General features: G+C 44.9%; 1 protein-coding gene across 4 annotated transcripts in view; it reads right to left on the reverse strand.

Moving 5' to 3' along the window:
• The window catches only part of Tmod2 (tropomodulin 2), a 49,013-nt gene continuing 26,662 nt past the window's right edge, over window positions 1-22,351 (reverse strand). For 3 of the 4 annotated variants that reach the window (XM_087563503.1, XM_087563504.1, XM_087563506.1), the window contains exons 7-10: window positions 18,866-18,973; window positions 13,476-13,619; window positions 11,324-11,468; window positions 1-8,925 (exon numbers count right to left, since the gene is read on the reverse strand). In XM_087563503.1, coding sequence (XP_087419629.1) covers window positions 8,891-8,925; window positions 11,324-11,468; window positions 13,476-13,619; window positions 18,866-18,973 — 432 coding nt within the window. In that variant the 3' untranslated portion in view covers window positions 1-8,890. The remainder of the gene's footprint in view (window positions 8,926-11,323; window positions 11,469-13,475; window positions 13,620-18,865; window positions 18,974-22,351) is intronic. The other variant, NM_031613.2, reaches the window with a different exon arrangement.

Genomic DNA, 22,351 nt, shown 5'->3' on the forward strand with positions numbered 1-22,351 from the left:
TTTACATTTAAAGTTAAGTTTATTGACATCCCCCCTCCCCACCTCTTTTTACATTTTAATTTACAGCTAACATTCCAGACACAAGTGAACACATGACATCTTTGAAAGCAGAAAGATATTGGTTAATTAAAACAGTTTATATTTAGCTTAACATTAGTTCTGGGTGGCTAATTCCAAAGGGCCCAAAATTACACCCTTTTGGGCCAATAGGGTTCCTTATTATGAGGATAAAATTAGTTTACACTCTATACATTTTTTTTTGTCTTGCACTTTTTAAGATGTTCAACTTCACATTTAAAAGGCAAGTTAGTCTTTAGGTCCCTAGTGAATTAACCAATCATCTAGCTTTGATCAAAAAATATCAAACGAAAAATAAAGCCTTGTGGCTTTTCAGTATCTGCTCAAGTAAACAAATGTTACCAACAAAGTTTACAAGTTTACAAGAATATTATGTCCCTTAGTCTCTTCAACAGGATATAGGTAACAATACACATGAGGTCACACTTGACAGGCATAGAACTCGTAAGCCATTAGGACTGGTGGCATGCAAGAATTTTACATTTTTATGTGCAATGAAAAAATGCTGCTTGTTTTCTGAAAAACATGAAGCAAGATTAAGATAAAGGCTTACTTAAAATATAAATATGCTTCTTCATGTACATAGTTTTGGTCTTAAAAAGAAAGTAGCAGGGATACAAATTATTTTATTTATATATTTATTTTAAAAAGTAAGACAAAGTTTTGTGTATCCCAGGCTGGTCTTGAATTTGCTATGCCTCAGAGGATGACCTTGAACATCTGACACTGCTCCTGCACCTCCCAAGTGCAGGGATCACAGGTGGACACTGCCGTGCCTGGCTTAGAATAATTTAAATAAAGATTGTCATGGCTAACATTTGGTACTAAAGTAAAATTACTCAGGAAGTGTACTTTGTATCCATCTCCTTTCTCTGCTTGGCCAATTTCTGCCTATCCACATCTAGATGGTGTCCATAGAAGTTTAAATCCTGGACCAGTTTCTTGCAACACACAATGCATGTTTGATTGTCTCCTGGCATGCAATCAATTTGTGTGGAAATGCAAATACACAGACACAAAATACAAGCCAACAAAAACCTATCCTGGTCACTTTCTTCTTTTGTATTTCTTCCCCTTCTTTCTCTCTGATTCTAAGGAGAAAGATATTAGATATGTTAAGAATATCCTTTCTGTTTTTGAAGGAAGTATTCAAAGACTTTTAAGTTTTTTATTATGATTATGATTATTATTTTGTAGTGCTGAGAACTGAACCCACGTGTCAGGAAACGCTCTACCATTAAGCTACCTTCCCAGCCCTGAAGTAGCATTTCTGATGAGACTGCTCCACCACAGTAACTCTGATGTCATCAGATGCTGCTGAGAAGGACCAAGCAGCTGTCTGCAGGATGTTCCTGGAGAGAGCAGGAGCTGGGGCAGATACATTACCCATCCACGTTCAGAATCACAGGCTTGTAGTGTTTGGGATCTAGGAGGGACTTTAGAGAATGTACTGTTTTATAGATGAAACGAACATAAGATAGATGGCCAAGGTCACAGAGAGCTGGCATCTACACTGGTATAATTAAGTGTGTGTGTGTGTGTGTGTGTGTGTGTGTGTGTCTGTGTGTCTATATAGCTCTCTCACATGGTTGTAAACAGAGTATAATTCTGTAGTGCTGGAGGACAATGCACAGCAAGCAACACGGAGTAAGCATCTACTATGTACAAGGCCCCTTATTAGATGGTACCAAGGAGACAAGGACTGATGGGACCCCGTCCCTGTGAGGCCAGGCTCCAGTGCTTTTCTTGGCCAAAATAAAGAACTGACTAGGGCTGAGTTGCTGGTGATAGGTAGCTGCAGCCCCAGAGAGCTTTCTCCCCTCCAGTGCCAGCACTAGTACACACCCAGTACACAGATGCTAGGCATGAACACTCTTGGAGTCCCTAGGAGATGCTCTCCAAGGTTGCCAGCGATGCCTTTATTGCTTAGCCTCCATCTCTTTTAGTGATGACAGGAAGGCTACGGTAGCACTCTTGCCTGAATTCTTAGTAACTGTTTGAGTTCTCTTCTTGGGTCCAGTCTCTACAAGGATTGTGACCACTTCCTAAGGAGCTTTTAAGTTTTTGGGACAGGGTCTCATGTAGTCCAGGCTGGTCTCAAATTCACTATGTGGCCAGGGATGAATTTGAGCAGTTGATCCTCTGCCTCCAACTTTTGAGTGCTGGGATTACAGGCTAGTGCCACCATGCCCAGTTTATCTATCCAGTGGTGGCGATCAAATCCAGGACTTTGTGCATACTGGGCAAGCACATCATTGCCTTACTAAGTTTCTCTCCAGCACTTTATAAAGTGGGAAAAATGACCTATCACTTGTATCATGAAATATAACACCCACCGCCCCATCAACCACCTCTCATTTCTATGTGTAAATTATAATAATTCTAGTCCCCTACACAGTACCCATGCTTCTTGCCCTACTCCAAAAGATGAACCATTGGTCAGAACAAAACAGACTAAGAGGCAGTGGGGAACATTAGTGACTGACTAAAGCCATGTACTTCTGTGCCGTGCTTTCTACTTTCTATGTTGTCTTCGTCCAATTATCTGATTATTTCTCATTACGACTCTGTGAGGTAGTTAGTGAAGATATTGTTCCCATTTAACAGCTGGGTAGCTTCAGGCTTGAGAGAGCAAGTGGCTCCCCCAAAGTCCCCCAGCTAAGAAAGCGTGGAGTCAAGTGTTTAGGTCACCTGATTCCGTTTCTGGTGCTTGTCCCCCATATAGTCTATAATTGTCAGGCAATTAAGTGAATTGCCCATGATCATACACCTGCTAAGTGTTGGTAATGGGATTGGGATTTAGCCTGCAAATCCGTTGGTATGGTACCCATCCACCATACCAACCAGCTGAGCCAACATGCTCCAAACAACTGCCACAAGACACAGCCAATCAAGCCTAATTAGCTAGTTCCTCTTTTCTGTCCTTGACTTCATGGTCTCCCCTTCACCTTTTCCAAGTCAACAGCGTGTCCTAGCTAGGCCTCACTTCTGATTCTATTCTCTGTCCTATTTCTAGGACAGAACCCAGGATACAGACTTAAAATTTGCAACCCATCACTCAGGTATCTAGTGACGGTTCAGTCATTGCTGTCAGGTTGAAGGGCAGGCAGTTAAGAGGAGTGAGCGGCACTGAGCTCTGCCATTAAACTAATGTAAATATTAAGTCCCCAGTCCTTTTCCTTTGAAAGGATCTCGAGCCACTCTGTTGAGTACAGTCAGACCTAGAACTGGGGAGCAAGGAAAGAATGAACACCAAGGTTCTTTTCTCTGGCCAGTTAGTTCCAAAAGACTGCTCAGTAATTTACCCAGTGGGACCACCCTGATATTTACAATGTTTTCATACTTTTCCTTTAAGTGCCTTTCAGTCTTTTAAGTGAGAAGGGAAGAGCGGGGTGTGGGAACTGAGAAGCCACGACTCTCCAGTAACCACCTTCCAAAAAGACACCCTGTCATCCCAGTATGAACGCGTAAACTCCTCAGTTCAGAATTAGGTTTCTTGCCTCCTTCAAAGTATCGAGGAGAGAGCAGAATACTTCTCAGCCATGAAAAAGGAAGTCTGTTCAAACACTTTTACCCACTCTCCAGGACTGTCTGAGCATGAGAGCCTGCTGACGCTTTCACACCAAATCCATACTTGTGAGAAATGTGGCAGTTATTCAGAAAGCAGTGGCTTCCATAATGCTGGTGCCCACCAGGGGCCACACCTCCGGATAGAAGAGAGGCAGCTGTTTACGGTCTGGTACGCCAGTCTAACTTTAAGAAGGCTGGCTCCGAGAGGACAGGCACTGTGATAATTTTTGAGCTTCAACATGGAAATGAGCTTCTACTGAAAGATGAGCTGTGTGCAGAAAGATGGGTGAACAGCCCCTGCCCCTCCAGGCACGTGATTCTCTAACCTGGGCCCCCAACAACCCTGAGAGGAGCAAGGGAGGCGTGGTCCCGTCCATCCATGGTCCACATGCAGCCAAATACCTCACAACAGTATTTGGTGATCTCTATGTACAAAATGTCTATATACAGTGTGTCCCACAGAGGTGGAAGAAGGGCGCTGATGGGTGTTAAGTATGGAACGAGTCACACGCTAGGCATATAGGAGTATCTCCTGGGGAATAATCCAGTGACTTCTCCAAGAGTCATCCTTCACGCAACTTTGAAATGTGGTGGGTGACAGAAACTGCAGATTCTGGGGTCATTTCCCATGAACCCCAGTCTGCGGCAGCTCTAAAGGGGAAGGAGAGTGGAGCTGGGGAGAGAGCCTCCCCTTCAATCAGTTGTCCAGATGTAGCCAAATACCTAGTTAGATATCTGACAACACACACACACACACACACACACACACACACACACACACACACGAGGAGAGAGAGAGAGAGAGAGAGAGAGAGAGAGAGAGAGAGAGAGAGAGAGAGAGAGAACGCAATCAAGGGATTTGATCATGCTGATAAGGACGAAGAAGCTTCTGCTGCCCACATCAGGCAGCCAGAGAGATGCACGTATACTGTACTGCTAGGCTACTTAGCATTTTTAGACTTGACGAATTATCTCCTAAAAGCCATCTACATGCAGGCGACATGACAAGACATCAGCAACAGGAGCCTTCGAGTCAAGTTCAGGTGAGTGACTTGTCACTTAAGGGCCTGTGCAACTGTAAAGGGGAGCAGGCTTAGGCAAACATGAGCTCCCTCCAAGCAGCTAGTCAGGCCTTAGCAAACAGCTCAACACACTAGCTAGTGGAATAGATACTTATAAAAATAATTTACACATATGACGTCTCATCAGGATGAAACTAACGGCCCACTCTGGGCAGGTGGGAGGTGAAGTCCTCATCTAATTAAATGATTTGATGGATTCCCCAAGATGTACACTTTATCTTCTAGTCATTACCTTCAAAATGTAAATGCTGATGGAGATGACACTTTACATGCTACTTAAAAACCCATGGTAAAACAGCTGACTAGTAATAGTCTTACAAATTCATAAGCTAAAACCAGCATGATTTTAAAAATGATGTTCTACAATCTTAATCGTATTAATAACGCCTTGTAAAAAGGAATAGCTAATATCTAAATCTGATTTTTTTTTCTTGCTTTTTTGCCAGGGTGTGCCAACAACTGCAGTCCCACTCTCCACAATACGGGGCTGTAGACGATAATTTGCAGGGTCAGGGTTTCTTAGGAATGAAGGCAAGAGAGTGAATGAAAAAGGGGAAAGGAAGCTTGTTAAGGGATTGTGCTCTTAAAGAAGACTATGGCTGAGAGAGAAGAAGGGCACTTAGCATCCTTCCTTTGGCAACAGAGTAACCAAAAATTCTGATTAAAATACAATCTACACATTTCACCCAGGTAGAACTGATGACTGCTTATCAGCCAACAATCTAGAGGGTAGAAAGGAGCCAGTTTCTTACTCATTGCTAATTCCCAAGGACTCTTCTCACCATGGCCAAAAGGTTAATGCTGGCAGGGAAAACCTGTGCCATATAGCACATCACGATGGTATTTATCCCTCATAGGCGAAATATATGTAAATAATATCAAGAATGTAGTTCTGCCTTTACTATAGTTGATTTAACTGTAAGTACACGTCACTTAACATGTTTTGGTTGAGGGAGCATGCACTGGGGTCTCAGGGAGCGGGCTGGCTTCACACTTCCTATGTAGCCAACGCTGATCTTGCTTTCACTCCAAGTGCTAGGATCACTGGGGTGTCCTACCACACTTTAATTTTTTTAAATTCTTCTTTTTAAAGATGTATTATATATAAGTACACTGTAGCTGTCTTCAGCTGCACCAGGAGAGGGGATCTGATCTCACTTCAGATGGTTGTGAGTCACCATGTGGTTGCTGGGATTTGAACTCAGAACCTTTGGAAGAGCAGTCGGTGCTCTTAACTGCTGAGCCATCTCTCCAGCCCCACACTTTAATTTTTTTTTCTTTTTTTCGGAGCTGGGGACCAAACCCAGGGCCTTGCGCTTGCTAGGCAAGCGCTCTACCACTGAGCTAAATCCCCAACCCCCACACTTTAATTTTTAATAGGGCTATTTTGAGCAATAATTCAAAGAATTCTTGAAAACCAAACAACCAGCAAACCTATACAAACGGGCTCCAATACCACACCCAAGTGGGTGAGAAGGAAGGAAAAATCAGATTAAGGAATAAGACAAAACAAATATATTTTCAGATTGACAGGAAGATAAAGTATTAAGCTAAAGAACTTGGGGGATGACTCAAAAAATGTCAGAATACCCTACTTATTATGTCCTGAGGAGCATAAAAATGAGCCAAGAAAATGAGATGTGTCAGGGAATTTTTGCTTTGGCTGTGGTGGGTATTTATAGCACAGTAAGTGTCCAGTTTCTCCCTCCAAGTGTCCAGTTTTTTTTTTTTTTTAAGGTTCCTGACTCCAAGTGCTTTCCAGTCTGTTAGTTTCCCATTAAATTGTTTTACTGCTACCAAGCACCTCAGGAACCCACAGTAACTAAAATATACAGGATGGGGACCAGCTGTCCCAACTGTTAGGGACAGCAACTTCTTTTGTTCTATCAACAGCATAAGAGGTAATCACCATTATATAGGACTTAGGGCAGTGGTTCTCAACCTTCTTATTGCTTTTAATACAGTTCCTCATGTTGGGGTGACTCCCACCCAACCAGAAAAGTATCTCATTGCTACTTCATGACTGTAATTTTACGGTTTTGAATCGTAATGTAAATATTTGTGTTTTCTGATGCTTTTAAGTGACCCCTATAGAAGGGTTATTCAACCCTCAAAGGGATTGTGACCCACAGGTTGAGAACCACTGACTTAGAGACAGAGAGAGAAGAAGGGAAACAGGAGGGGTACTGTGTAATGAAAGGAAAGGGAAAGGAAGGACAGGAGAAGCTAGGACAATTATCTTCATTGTCAACTTGATGGGATTTGGAATCACTTGGGGTGCTACTGGAGAGGTTTAACCAAGGAGAGAGGACTCACCCTGAGCGTTGGGAGCACCATTCCATAGGCTGAAACTCCAGACTAAATAAAAAGGAGGAAAAGGAGAAAGTGGGCTGAGCCTCAACATTCCTCTCTCTCTGCTTCCTGTCTGTGACTGCGATGTGACCGACCGCCTCATGCTCCCGCTGCCATTCTTCTCTGCCACAGTAGGTGGCGCCCTAAAACTTTGAGCCAAGATGAACCCCCTTTTCCTTATGTTCCTTTTGTCAGGTATTTAGTGGCAGCAGTGAGAAGGGCAGCTAGCACAGTACCTGACAGTGGCTGACACGAGCTGATTATCTATGGCAGGAGAGAGAAGCGAGTTTTTGGGGCCAAAAATTTCCATCTTTGTTACCTTATGTTTTCATTACACTGTCCTGCTGTTATACTAAGAGATCAATCACTTCAGATCACTTTGGTCGTGTCCTCATGGGCTTTGTCTTCGAGGTGACAGATATCTGAGCAACTGACAATTCATTTTAACCTAATGTTGGCAAATGACTGGATTTACTGTGACATACGACAAAAATCAACACTTGATTTTAAGCCAAAAGGCAAAGAAGCAATTGCATGTGACAAAAAAAATCTACATAATTAACCACAATGCCCCCCAGTTTATCTGGCGATCTGGTTGTGCTGAAGATGAACCAACAATCGCTTTTAAAATTTGTCAAATTCATTTAATTCACTGTCAAATTCACTGTGTACCAGAAACTTTGATTAAGGTGCCATATCTTTTAAGTCTATTTTTAATCATGTGTATGACATGGGGGTGGTAAGTACACATATGTGTGGATGCCCTCAGAGGCTGGAGACATCGCATCCCTCAGAAGATGGAGTTATACACTATTGTTAGCTGCTCAGCCCGGGTGCTGAAACTGAACTCCGGTCCTCTGGAAAAGTAGCAAGCACTTTTAACGGCTGAGCCATTTCTCTCGCCCCTAAGACACTGTTATAGTTGTTTTACTTGGGAATGTACCATTTTGAAATTTTCTTTTAGAAAAAATTTAAAAGTTTCCCATTGAAAAGTCTTTCAATGGCTTTGTGAATAGTTCCTATTAGAGAATCATTTTAAATATAACTCGGGCTGGAGATGGAGCTGAGGAGTAGAGTGCTTGCCCAGCATGCACAGGGCCCAGGGTACAGTTCCCAGTACCACACACCTAAACAAATATGTTTAACTCATGTTTAAAAGTCAGTAAAGGTAAGTGTGTGAGTTATTAATAAATCATGGGGTAATAAACAGTCCTTTTGCTAGTGCTACGTTAAAGTGCTTTCTAAGGAGATCCCACTGACCATCTATCAGCTGGACACGTGCATGTAGAGACACTTTTTTTTTTCTTTCTGGAATTAACGGAGAATTTGTGAAAGACTGGCAATACTAACTTCTTGTGTGGTCAGTCGCACACACTTCTCATGAACTCAAGCCTATCTCGAAGCCGTGTGTGTAAACAGAGATAGGCTTCCACTGTGCAGTCAGCGACAAACACATGCTACACGCTAAGTCCCTTTCCACGATTAAAAAAGGTTCACATAAGAAAGCGAGGCAACCCAATAGGGAAGTGGCTAAGATCATCTCCAGTGTTGTCACTGTCTTAAGATCTGTATCCCCCTACTTGTACAAGCCACCAAGCGTGTCCAGGAGCGAGGCAGACTGCTACACACACTTCAGAACCTTGGATAAACAAGTAGCGCTAAAAAAAGAGTGACAGTTACAATTATGATGGATATGGTTAACGGAAACGAACAGCCTTAGACAGAATGGTCCCGTGGAGAAGAGGAAGATTGTGTGTATGTTTTTCTGGATGGCCGCATGGTGAGACGTCACCTCTTTTAGTGGAGGTTTACCTCCTGTCTCCTTCAACTCTCTTCTTGCGAACTAGGTAGGAGAAAGAGAAAATTGAAAAAGACAAATGGAAGAAAGGGATATTCTTTACAATCACTCTAGAGCAGCAGTTCTCAGCCTTCCCAATGCGACGACCCTATAATAGAGTTCCTCCTGTTGTGCTGACCCCCAACTGTAAAACTGCTTTATTGCTACTTCATAACTGTAATTTGGCTGCTGTTACGAATGGCAGTGTAAATATCTGATGTCATCTGCTATGCGGGGTATGTGATATGTGACCCCTGTGGGCTTGTGATCCACAGGTTGAGAACCGCTGTTCTAGAGGATTGTATTCATCCCAGAAAACTCTGTGCCACACGCCCGAGGGCATAAATCATCTCACGTTCCAACATTCCATGAACTGTGGTAATAAATGGAAATGGCAAGGGTAATCTAGCACGTGGAGGAATTCACATTTAAACAAAGTTGCCTCTGCCTGGCAACGTGAATGTGAGAACTTCTCCATGTGTCTGTGGAGTAATCCGGCAAGGAGAGTCGTGAACTGCTAACTATTTTCATGAACCCAGGGCATCCTCTTAGCTTCTGTGCAGTTCAGTCACCAACTGGCCTTTGTGAAGTGCCCAGGGGAACACAGCCACGCCCGGCATCTCTGACTGTAGCTGGGAGACCAAGCCTCTATAAACAGAAGCTCTGATTCTCTAAAGCTCATCCTGTTTAAAAACTCTCAAGTCCTAGGTGTGATGGAGTACACCTGCAATCATAGTACTCTGGAGGCTGACGCAGGAGAATCGAGGATTGGAGGCTAGACTGGGCTACATAGTTGAATTCCAGGACAGCTTAGGATATACAACGTGGTTCTGTCTCAAAACAAACGAACAAAATCCTAAATACTGGTCTTAAAAAACAAAGGGTGGTTTTGGATCACAGGCGAAATCCAAGATTGAGGTTCCTTCAAACCAACACTGGGAATCAAAGGTGCTGTCAAGACTGTCCGCTTTGGGTGCTGAGAGATGGCTCGGTAGTAAAGAGCACTTGTTCTTCTTGCAGAGGACCTGGGTTCAATTCCCAGCACCCACACAACTGCTCACAACCAGCCAAAACTCTAGTTCCAGGAGAACTGATGCTCCCTCTGAACTCTGAGGCACCAGACACGCACATGGTGTACAGGGAGACATGGAAACTAAACATTTATACACATTAAAATTAATAAATCTTAAAAATGGCCTGATCCTTCTCTCCTCTCCTCTGATATGGTCTTTCCATGCAGCCCAGGTTGGTCTTCAGCCAAAATCCTCCTATGTTAACCTCTTGAATGACGGAATTGCAGGCACACACCACCGCACCTGACTACACTCCTGTTTGGACAACGCTTCTCCTTTCACTTCCGGACTGCAGGCTCTTTTGATAGAGTGGGGCTTATGGAAGCTCCCTGGATTTTGCCAACTGGCACCTTTTCTGAAGTCTTCTCTACCTCGATGTTTTCAGGAGCCCAAGCTGTAGGGCACAGAAAAGGAGACGCTGGCAGTGGCTGCTCCTGGGTATGGGACTTATAGTCAATACTTCTAGAGTCTTGCTTTGCCTGATGTTTGTTTTCTGGGTTGCTCAGATGCGAATCTTACATGTTTTATTTCCTAAGCATCTTCTGGTTGTCTCCATCCTTTCCCAAAGCCCCCTGCTGGGTCATGGGTCTTAGTCACTCTCTGTACTCTGTGGGTAAGTACAGTCCTATGTCCTGCCAGTGTCTCTCTCTCTTTCCCTTGTCCAAGGTCTGGTACACTGTTCCCAAACCTCAAGCAAAGGACTCAAGGCTGCGGCTGCTTGACTGCCAAGAGGACTTGTCCATCCTAGATGTCCCTTTATGATGCCACTCCAGGTAGCTGAGATGTCTCCAGACCACGTCTGTCCCATCCTTCTACACTGTGACTAACCTCCTTTTCACTGTGACGTGCCCCATCTCATCCTAACAGGAGAAACAGTGTGGATCCTTGGCAAAGTGTAGCAGTACAGGAAGGTATAGAGAGGCCTGGCTGAAAGCTCTGTGAGACTTTAACCTGTGTCATGTACCTCTGTCAGTACAGTTGACATGCACAGAAGTATTCGTGTGCCTGTAGTTATGAATATTGAAGAAAACACTATCAGAACCCAAACATAAGGAACCTGGGATTCCTTTGCCCTTGTCTAACTGAAAGAGTTAGAAGGAAGGAGGAGAGGGGAGGCCAAGACAAGAAAATCAAGCAGAGCTAAGCTAGATCACAGCTCTCCTAAAAACATCACTGTACTGAAGCCTTGAAGACCAGAGGTTTGCCATGACTACCTAGTAGTGCCTGGGAGCCCAGTGGCATGGTCTCTGAGATACTGCCTCTGAAGTGGGAAGATGAATGTTCCCAGTGCTTGACCTACTCGTTACCAGCACAAATCACATCTGCCTTACCTAGGTCATTATTTTTTGTGATGGCAGCTGCCACTCTTGTCCGTGGCCCTTGCTTGGTAAACTGGTACCCAAACTTGAGGATCCTTGAGTTCTCCTCCAGCATCTGGGCGATCTCCATCTCCACGGCTGTTCCCAACTGCTGCCTCTGTTTGTGGGAGCATACCCATGTACATGGAATAAACAGGAAGGGGAAGGAAATAGTTACTTACTGGGGAGAACTACATGGCTACTGAGAGAGAGAGAGAGAGAGAGAGAGAGAGAGAGAGAGAGAGAGAGAGAGAGAGAGAGAGAAAACGAACCACCTGAGATGTTTCTTTCCATGCAGCCACTGAATCTGGCTCTGTCTAGAAACAAAATTTAGACAGACCAATCTGCTGGTACTGAAAAATGAAAAACAAAACCAACCAACCAACCAACCAACCAACTAACCCAACCAATCCAACCAACCAACCAACCAACCCAACCAACCAACCAACCAACCAACCAATCAACCAATCCAACCAACCAACCAACCCAACCAACCAACCATCCAACCAACTAACCCAACCAACCAACCAACCAACCAACCATCCAACCAACTAACCCAACCAACCAACCATCTAACCAAACATCCAACCATCCAACCAACCAACCATCCAACCATCCAACTAACCAACCAACCAACCATCCAACCAACCAACAACCAACCATCCAACCAACCATCCAACCAACCAACTAACCAACCAACCCAACCAACCAACCAACCAACCATCCAACCAACCAACCATCCAACCAACCAACTAACCAACCAACCCAACCAACCAACTCAACCAACCAACCAAACAACCACAGCAATAGCAGCAGGAAATCAGACTGAGGAGATGCTCAGTGGGTACAGTGCTTCTGTGTGAGCATTCAGATCTGGACCCCCAGCACCCATGTTGTAAAGTCAGGCATGGTGACATGAACCTAGAGCTCCATAGCTGGGGTGCAGGGAGAGGTAAATCCCTGGAGGTCCCTGGTCAACTAGTCTAGCCAATCAGCGAGCTCCAGGTCCAGTGGCGGCAGACTGTGCTAAAGAAGTAAAACTCAGGTGGAGTTTGACAAGAAGACACCTGGCATCAGCCTCTGTCTCCACATGCACACACATGTATTCACACACACACACACACACACACACACACACACACACACACACACACCAAACATAGCAAAAACAAACAAACGAAAAAACAACGGAACGTCCAACAGCAAAGAAGAAACTCTCTGAAGAGACGATGAGCTGGGTACTTGGGAGCCGGAGGCATGAAGATCTTTAGTTCAAAGCTAGCCTCTGTTAACCAATAGGACTGTCTCAATGACAAATGCATGAGACAAAAATAAAGAGAGGGCAATTCCTGATGGATTTAAGCAAAACTAGTACTTGTGCTTCCAAGTCACTCAGTGCTGATGGGATTAAAACAGGGATGCTTCTTAAGTGGAGGAAAAGTCTGACAGCCATCAATCCAGCTGCTGAATTATCTACTCTGGAATCCATACCCCCACATAAGCAAAGATCTAGGCTGGAGAGATGGCTCAGTGGTTAAGGACATCTGCTGTTCTTCCAGAGGACCTGGATTTGATTTCCACACTAACATTAGGCAGCTTTCAGCCTCCTGCAACCCCAGAATCAGAACCATTTCAAAAATACTGTCCACTGACATGCTCTGGGGCTGTTATAACAGCGTGAAGACATGAATTCAATCCCCAGGACCCACATTTAAAAAGCTGCTATGTTGGTGTTTGCAATCCTAACACTGGGGATACAGAGACAAGGGGGTCCTTGGGGCTGACCAGCCAGCCTGTCCTAAGAAAAGGATGATAAGCACCTGAGAAAAAGGTAGCTGAGGTTGTCTTCTGGTCTCTACATTCACACCACACACACACACACACACACACACACACATACACACACACACACACACACACACACCACACACACACAGAGTGCGCGTGAGAGAGAGTAGGGGGGAGAGACAGAGACAGAGAACTCATATGTTCCATGGGCCAGAAGCTGTTAAGCTTCATAGGAAAGCCAGCAGACCCCATCAAGTCCACACAGAGCCTTGAGCTTTCGCCTACTCCCTGCCTGCTGTCTAAGACAGAAGCCAGCTTTGCCCCGCCTCCTCTGTACCTGGTTGTCGATCTTGATCTCTGTCAAGGTGTCATTCTCCCGCAGCGCTTCCACCAGGGCCAGGATCCCAGCGCCGGTGATAAAATTGGACTCTACATTCAGACTTTTCAAGGTCTTGTTGACCTTCAGCATCTCTGCAAAGGCCTTAGTGAATGAGAACAGTCATCAGGGTTTCTAAACATGAATCTCTCTCCCAAATTAAAAAAAAAAGATTGTTTTATAGCGCTTAAAGAAAAACATTTAAGACATTTTCATCTCTAAGTAAAATTAAAATCTCGAACTTCAATTAAAAACTAAAATAGTGCCAGGCAGTGGTGGCACATGCCTGTAATCTCAGCACTCAGGAGGCAGAGGCAGGTGGATCTGAGTTCAAGGCCAGCCTGGGCTACAGAGTGAGTTCCAGGACAGCCAGGGCTACACAGAGAAACCCTGTCTTAAAAACCAAACCAAACCAACCAACCAACCAACCAACCAACCAACCAACCAACCAATCAAAACAAAACAAAACAAAAAAACCACCACCACCACCACCCCCACCACCACCACCAACAACAACAAAACAAACCTCCAAACCAAATGAAAAATAAAATAACTTAGAAGTGGAGAGACAGACAGCACAGCAGTTATGAGTGCTGGCTGCCCTTGTGGAGGACCTGGATTTGATTCCCAGCATCCACGTAATGTGTGTGACTGTATGTTTTCTCTTATTTTTAATTTTATTTTTTAAATGTCTGGGTGTTTTGCCTGCATATATGTCTGTGTACCATGTGTATGCTTGACGTAAAAAAGGGTGTTGGCTCATCTGCAAGTGGAGTTACAGACAGTTGTGAGCACCATGTAGGTGCTGGGAGCAAAAACTCAGGAAGAACAGCCAATTCTCTTAAACACTGAACTATCTCTCTAGACTCTGTGTCTGTGTCTGTGTCTGTCTGTCTGTCTGTCTGCCTGTCTCTCTGTCTCTGTCTCTGTCTCTGTCTCTGTCTGTCTGTCTGTCTCTCTCTCTCTGTGTATTTATGTGTTAAGATAGACTCTGAGGGGGCTGGAGAGATGGCTCAGCGGTTAAGAGCACTGCCTGCTCCTCTAGAGGTCCTGAGTTCAAATCCCAGCAACCACATGGTGACTCACAACCATCTGTAATGGGATCCGATGTCCCTTTCTGATGTGTCTGAAGACAGTGACAGTGTATGCACATACATGAAATAAATAAAATAAAAAAAAAAGATAGACTCTGAGGTAGCCCAGGCTAGCCTTGTACTTGCTATGTAACTGAGGCTGGACCTCCGTGCTTGTCCCCCTCAAGAGCTGAGACTACATATTCCCTAAAAGAATACATCTTAATAATAACTTAAAAGGTCTCTCAGTATGAACAAATTTCAAAAATACACATATAAGCGGGCTGAAGGGATGATGGCTCAGTGCTTCATAGCACTTGCTCCTCAATCATGACGACATGTGTGCAGATCCCAGCACCAAGAGGTTCACAGACATCTGTAAGACTAGCTCCACGGGATCCAATACCCTCTGCTGGCCTCCATGAGCACCCCACACTCATGTGTGCATATACTCACTTAGACACATACATGTAGCTGCACATATACACATATACATAGGTGACATTTACATACACTTAAATATATATATATACATATACATACATATATATGCATATATATTTAAGTATATTTTGGTCCCACCCAGATGAACATGGACAGGATCTCTAAGGCTGAGACCCGGCCTTCCTCAAGTGCATGAACAGTCGAGATTGGCAGCCACTTTAATTAAAGTCATAAAGACAATAAGTGGAAGAATGAAAAACAAATTGCTAATACTGATTGCTTCTGGGGAGCAGAGCATGAAAGCCCTAAGCTATTCTAATTATCTTAATGGCACTTAAGGCAGGAAGAAGGAAGGGAAGGAGTTCCACCGGAGACTAGCTGGTCTCTCAACCTCTGCGCGGCTAAGATGTGGGCCTGGACACTTCTTTGCTGTGGGTGCCCCATTAGCAGCCTCTCGGGCTTCTGAGACCTTACAGATACTAGTAGCATTTGTTCTCTTCACAACCCCCAACATCTCCAGTCTGTCCAGTGTGTCCTGGGGGCAGGAGAGCTCTTAGCTGAGAATCACTGGGGCAGAATAACAATCTTGTGTTGACAGGTGTTAGAACGGAAAGGCCAGGGACACAGGCTGATGGAATGGCAAACCAGGCAAGTCAAGGGACAGTTATTCAACAGTTGTTTTTCATTGTTTGTTTTTTGCTGTTTGTTTGCTTTGAGACAAGGTTACCCTGTGTAACCCTGGCTGTGCTGGCGCTCATCTGTAGACTAGGCTGGCCTTGAATTCAGATATTCACCTGTCTCTGCTTCCCAAGTGATGGGGTTAGAGGCATGCGCCACCATGCTCCGGTTACTACTTGATCTTAAAATTAAATGTACACATTTTAATCAGGGCATGGGGTGGGGGTGCAGCAAGCCTTTCCTTATGGGACACACCCGGCTTTGGCATTAACTTTTAGTCCCAGTATAAAGAAACTTCAGAGCAATTAACTCTTTATGAGAACTTGCACACCCTCCTGGCAGGCAGTCAAGACCATGCCGCTGTAGCTTAAACTTGAGAAAACACTTCTTCTCCAACTGCACGAAATGGAGCCTACGCAGCCAAGCAGAGCTCGGAGTTTTTACACTCAAGTTCACTTCGGTTCAGCAAATATCTGAGCATCCACTCCATGTGCGGCCATGGCGGTGTCGGGAAAACATAGAGATGATCCTTCAATGTTATATAAATGATCAGAGTAGAGCTACAGGTCTCAAGAGAAGATTTGTTTTCTGCACTCTGTGGGATTATACAAAAGTATAATTTCCTGGGGCTAGAAAGATGGCTCCGCAGTTCAGAGCGCACACTGTTCTTGGAGAAGACCCAAGTTCAATTCCCAGCACAGACATCAGGCAGCTCCACCTGTAACTCCAGCTCTAGGAATCCACATACCCTTTTCTGGACTTCAAGGACACCTACACACACACACACACACACACACACACACACACACACTTTTAACTCGAAATTAAAATTAGTCTTTTAAATCTAACAAACAGAACCCAAAACACATAGCTTCACTGCTGACCAAATGGTAGCCACAAGAAATGTAGTAGCTACAAAGCCTTTGCAAACCAGCTAGTAAGTGGCTATTAGCCCAAATGCTCGAATTACCCTAGATGTACAGAACACATGAAACTCAAGGATGACCAAAATGCGGATGCTTCACTCCTTCTTTAAAAGGGGAACAAGAATACCCTTGGCAGGGAATAGGGAGGCAAAGTTTAGAACAGAGGCAGAAAGAACACCCATTCAGAGCCTGCCCCACATGTGGCCCATACATGTACAGCCACCCAATTAGACAAGATGGATGAAGCAAAGAAGTGCAGACCGACAGGAGCCGGATGTAGATCGCTCCTGAGAGACACAGCCAGAATACAGCAAATACACAGGCGAATGCCAGCAGCAAACCAGGGAACTGAGAACGGGACCCCGTTGAAGGAATCAGAGAAAGGACTGGAAGAGCTTGAAGGGGCTTGAGACCCCATATGAACAACAGTGCCAACCAACCAGAGCTTCCAGGGACTAAGCCACTATCCAAAGACTATACATGGACTGACCCTGGGCTCCAACCTCATAGGTAGCAATGAATAGCCTAATAAGAGCACCAGTGGAAGGGGAAGCCCTTGGTCCTGCCAAGACTGAACCCCCAGTGAACGGGATTGTTGGGGGGAGGGTGGTAATGGGGGGAGGATGGGAAGGGGAACACCCATACAGAAGGGGAGGGGGAAGGGTTAGGGGGATGTTGGCCCGGAAACCAGGAAGGGGAATAACAATCGAAATGTAAATAAGAAATACTCAAGTTAATAAAGATGAAAAAAAAAAGAAGAAAAAAAACCAGCTAGTTTGAGCTGATGTGCTATAAATATAAAACACACCTTTGATTTCAAAGATGCAGTACAAATAAAAGAATGCAGAATACCTTATTATAGTTCTAAGTTATATCTACATGCCCAGACATACCTATATATACTTTTCTTCTTTAGACTTTATTTTTATTTTATGCATATGGGTGTTTTGCCTGAAAGTCTATCTGTGCACCATGCGTGTGAAGTACCACGGATGCCAGAAGAGGACATCGGATTCCCTGGAGCCAGAGTTCCGAGCACTTGGGAGTTGTCTGAAGTGGGTGCTCTGAATCGACTCAGGTCCTCTGGAAAAGCTGCAAGCAGTCTTAACTGCTGAGCCACCTCTCCAGCCTAAGACTGTTACTTTAAATCCAACCATCCTGCCAGGACCTTGGTTTTTCTACTTTGATTTGAGAGCGAGTGGCGGGTGTTGTGAATTCTCTGGTTGACTCCCGGAGACCCTGTCAACAACCGCGGGGCTGTGTGTGTGTTATGCAGTGGAACTGGAAAGACCTGGTGGTGATTCTCGGCTCTGTCATTACTTGCCACACCTGGGATAATCTGACCCCTCACGCTATTGTGAGAGCAGCACAGACTTGGAGCACTACAGTGACGACGGCGTGAGGCAAGCATGAAGAGCTTAGCGGTTAGAGCTGCATTCACTGAGTCCCCAGGAGAGGGGCTTGTAATAGGAAGAGTAGACAAGAGGAAGCGGTGGTGGCTAAGGCGGTGACAGTATTTACTTAGGCTAAGTAACTTTCTTGTTTGGCTAGATTACCCCAAATGCATGAAAGGATGAGGGTTTCAGTTATTGTTTTTCTTTCCATACTCAAATGAACCGAATGTCAAACAAAACCCTTCACTATTTCTGGTTGTTTAAAGTATGCTTGGCATGTTAACGCACATGAAGATTACGATAAAACACGCTCCGATGTTTTTATGTGTGCCAAGTTCAAGTAAGTTTTGGGGGCTCATAATATCTAATGGCAGTTACAGAAAGTCCCTGCAGGAGGGAAAATTTCAGAATGGTTTTTTTCAACACAATAAAGTCTAAATGTTTATTTAGCTAAATGCCAAGAGGCCTGTCTTGAACTTGTTTGGAAAGCGCTGCGCTGACGAGAATCCGTTTGAGTCCATGTGTTTGCAGTGTGGACTCTCAGCCTGTGCCTCGAGTCGAGCAGATCTAAGCCTTTCAATTGATGAAATAAATTAGCCGGGAAATGGTGATTTCATGCCCGAAAATTTTAGCACTATACGGGCTGAGGCAGGAGGATTACTGGGAACTCAAGATCAGTCCAAGAGACATAGTGAGTTCAAACCCAGGCCTCACAGCAAGACCCTATCTCGAAACAACCGAAAGCTAAGCCGGCTAATCCTAAACAATAAGAAAAACCTAAGACTAAAGTCACAGGGAATTAAATGGCCTCATATTGTGTTTTGAGTCTCACTCACCAGGGCCACAGGGTCATTGCTTCGGGTTGCGGCCAGGCTGAACTTCCTCACGTGGGTGTTGGTCTCCAGAGCCTTTGCAAACTCCTTCAGGGTTGGAATTGGAATGTTCTAAGCATAGAAGACAGGGTTAGTTACAAACCGCTCACACTGCACTGGCACTCACCCTCAAGGTGAAAATACTGTCTTCATTTTTGATTGGACCCAGGGTCTCACACGTACTAAGCATGTGGCTCTGTTACTGAGCTCCACCATCAGCGAGTCCCCTGCAACGTTTGACTATCACCTGTATTTAGATGGCCGATTACATGTCCTCTTTTAAAAACTTTTTTAAAAAAAATCTGTGTGCGATAACTAAGCTATTCTGAGCGAACAGCGCCTCCTAGTGTCCAATAAGAGAATGTAACGCAAAAGATTTTTTTCCTTTTTTTATTTCTGTCCTATATGCTAGGACATTCATGGATAACAACCATGGTCTCTCACATACATGCCCTTAAGATGTGCTTTTCTCCTTGGCCTGAAAACTCCTGTGGCCCTTTTCTCCACTTCTGAAGACCACCTGAATTATTTCCTGTCTGGTTTATGAGTTTTCCTAGGCAGCTTCAAGTTTTTCCTTTCCTACAATTCTGTAACTGTTTGGGCCTTACCGCACCATGCTGCCAACCTGTGGTTAGTGTTTGTCTCTTACGATAACATTCTAAGTAGAGACTGGATGGATCTTAACTGGCTCTCCTGGAACCCAGGCTGGCTTCCATCTGTCCTCAATTTCACTGTGTTGTCAAAGTTCCCTTGAACTCACGGTGATTCCCAGCTTCCACCCCTATAAGACAGAGACTCTGCAAAGCGAGGTCTCTTGCGCAAGGCCTCACAGATGTACCATGTTGGGAGTGGATCCTCTGGATACAAAGGTGTGCGCTAACACATTTGTTTGTATTCCTTTCTTTTTATTTTTAGATTTATTAATTGCATTTAATGCATGGCTGTATATGTGGACTCTCTTACAAATCACACACACCAATCACCTATCACTGCAGAAGTAATGGGTAAGCATCAAGGGGCAGCAATGGACACGAGCCTTGCATGGATAAGCTGAGTGACCACAGCAACTTAATCTCCTCAATCCTCACCGAGGAGCAAATGAGATGACTTAAGTGGCCAACGACATAGCACATAATGCACACTCAATGAAAACACTATCACTGGGGCTGGAGAGATGGCTCATCAGTGAACAGCACTTGCTACTCTTGCAGAGGACCTGAGTTCAGTTCCCAGCATCCACGTTGGGTGGCTCACAACTGCCTGTGGTAATTCCAGCTCCAGGATCCAATTCCCTTGGCCTCCACAGGCAACTTCCCTCATGTGCACATACCCACGTAAGACACCTATACGCAGAGTTAAAAACAGGAGGGATTAGGTCAGGGGCTCAGGGATGGAGAGAAAGATATAGGGAGAAATGTCTGGAATTGGGGGCATTTGGGGGTCAATGTGGAAACTTAGTACAGTAGAAACTTCCTAGAACCTGTGAGAGTGACCCTAGCAGGACTCACAGTAGTTGAGGACACAGCCTGAACCGGCCATCTGTAACCAGGCAAGGCTTGCAGTAGTGGGACTGGAACACCAACCCAGCCACTAACTTTTGGCCTGTTACACCCTGTAAGATGTGCTGGAACAATGGTGGCTCAGAGCTTGTGGGAGTGGCCAACTAATGGCTGGTCTAACTTGAGGCCCACACCAGGCAAGGGAACCCATGCCCAAAACTGCCTGGATGGCCAGGAACTGGAAGCTGGATGGCCCAGAGATTTAGGGTAGAACCAAACATGACTGGTAAAAAAATGCAAGCCAGTGAAATTATTTCTAATAATATTCTGCTATACTCATAGAGTACTGCCTAGCCCAACCTTCATCAGAAAGGTAAGAGGCTTTCTCTGGCCACCCATGGGAGCAGATGCAGATACAGAGATCCACAGCCAAACATTAGGCAGAGCTTGGGGAACCCCACAGAAGAAAGGGAGGAAAGACAGTAGGAGCCACAGGGATCCAGGGCAGCAGGAGAACACAACCACAGAAGCAGCTAAGCAGGGCTGCATGAATCTGTGTCAGGCCCTCTGCATACATGCCATGGTTGTTTAGCATTTTTGGGAGACTCCTAACAGTGGGAGTGGGGGTCTCTATGGCTCATTTTGTCTGCTTGCTGGACCCTTTTCCTCCTACTGGGTTGCCTCATCCAGCCTTGACATGAGCATCTGTGCCTAGTCTTGTTATGTTATGTTGAGTTGATAACCCAGGAGGACTGCTCTTTTCCGAAGGGAATGGAGAAGCAGGATCTGGGTGGGGAGTGGGACTGGGAGGAGTGAAGGGAAGGGAGCCTGCAGTCAGGATACATTGTTTCAGAGAAGCATAAATAAAAAGAAACAAGGAAAAACCTCGTTAGAAATAATTAAATGTTCAACAAGAACCAATGAAACAAACCTATCTGATGGCACATGTCTCATATCTAATCTTTAGGGAGGTAGAAGCTGGAGGACGGAGAATTTGAAATCAGCCTTGTTTACATATCGAGTTTGAAGAGTTTAAAGCCAGTCTTGGCAACACAGTGAAACCTTGTCTCAAACTAGCCAACCAAGTCATCAACCAGCCTACTGAAGAGAATGAATAAATTAGGCCATAGGCAATTGTATTTGTTCATGCTCCTCTTGTCTCCTTCTCTGCCTTCAATAGCTCGCTGTCAGAAGGCAGTCGATGGACAAAGCTGTGTGAGATTTCTGAGACCCTGGGAGAAAGCTCCAAGTAAACAAGAATCTTGGAATCTCTGTTCCTCTCTAACATGGATTGTTCTCGGAACGTGTTTGCCTGCCTCTCCCAGGTTAGTGGTTAGGAGTCAGTCTACTTTGGATTACTCATTACGACTGGCTACTGTTATTTATTTATATGCTACTATGGAAACAAGTGTGTTTTGCCACGTGCTTCTTGTCCTTGTGACTGTCCTCTTCACTGTACGGGTAGTATGGGTACCCAGAGAGGCCGGAAGTGTTGGACCCCCTGGATCTGGAGTTACAGGTGGTTGTGAGGCACTTGATGTGGGTGCAGGGAACTGAACTTGGGTGCTTTGCAAGGAAAGCAGTTACTTCTGACCACTGAGCCTCTGGGTTCCTGACCATTTCACTCTGGGGTCACTATCTTTGGAGAAAGCCAGATGTGTGAGGACGAACACTCAAGTAGCCCCAGAGAGTGGCCCGTGTGGTAGGAAAGGGAGGTCACTTGCCCACAGCTGCATGGGGGTGCCGTCTTCGAAGTGGAGCCTTTGGATACCTTAACCTTGACTGTCAGCTTCACTATGGTCTCACTTGAGAGCCTATGCCAACCACCCTTCTAAGTTCTCTGACATTCCTGACACTTGACACTGAGTGAGGGGGCTGGGGCTACAGCTAAGTGTCTACGTAGAGTGCTGTAGCACACAAAGAAAAAAAGAAAAAAAAAAAAGAGAAAAGA

This window comes from Rattus norvegicus, chromosome 8, assembly GCF_021556685.1.
Source record: "Rattus norvegicus strain SHRSP/BbbUtx chromosome 8, alternate assembly SHRSP_T2T, whole genome shotgun sequence".
Classification (NCBI taxonomy): Eukaryota; Metazoa; Chordata; class Mammalia; order Rodentia; family Muridae; genus Rattus; species Rattus norvegicus.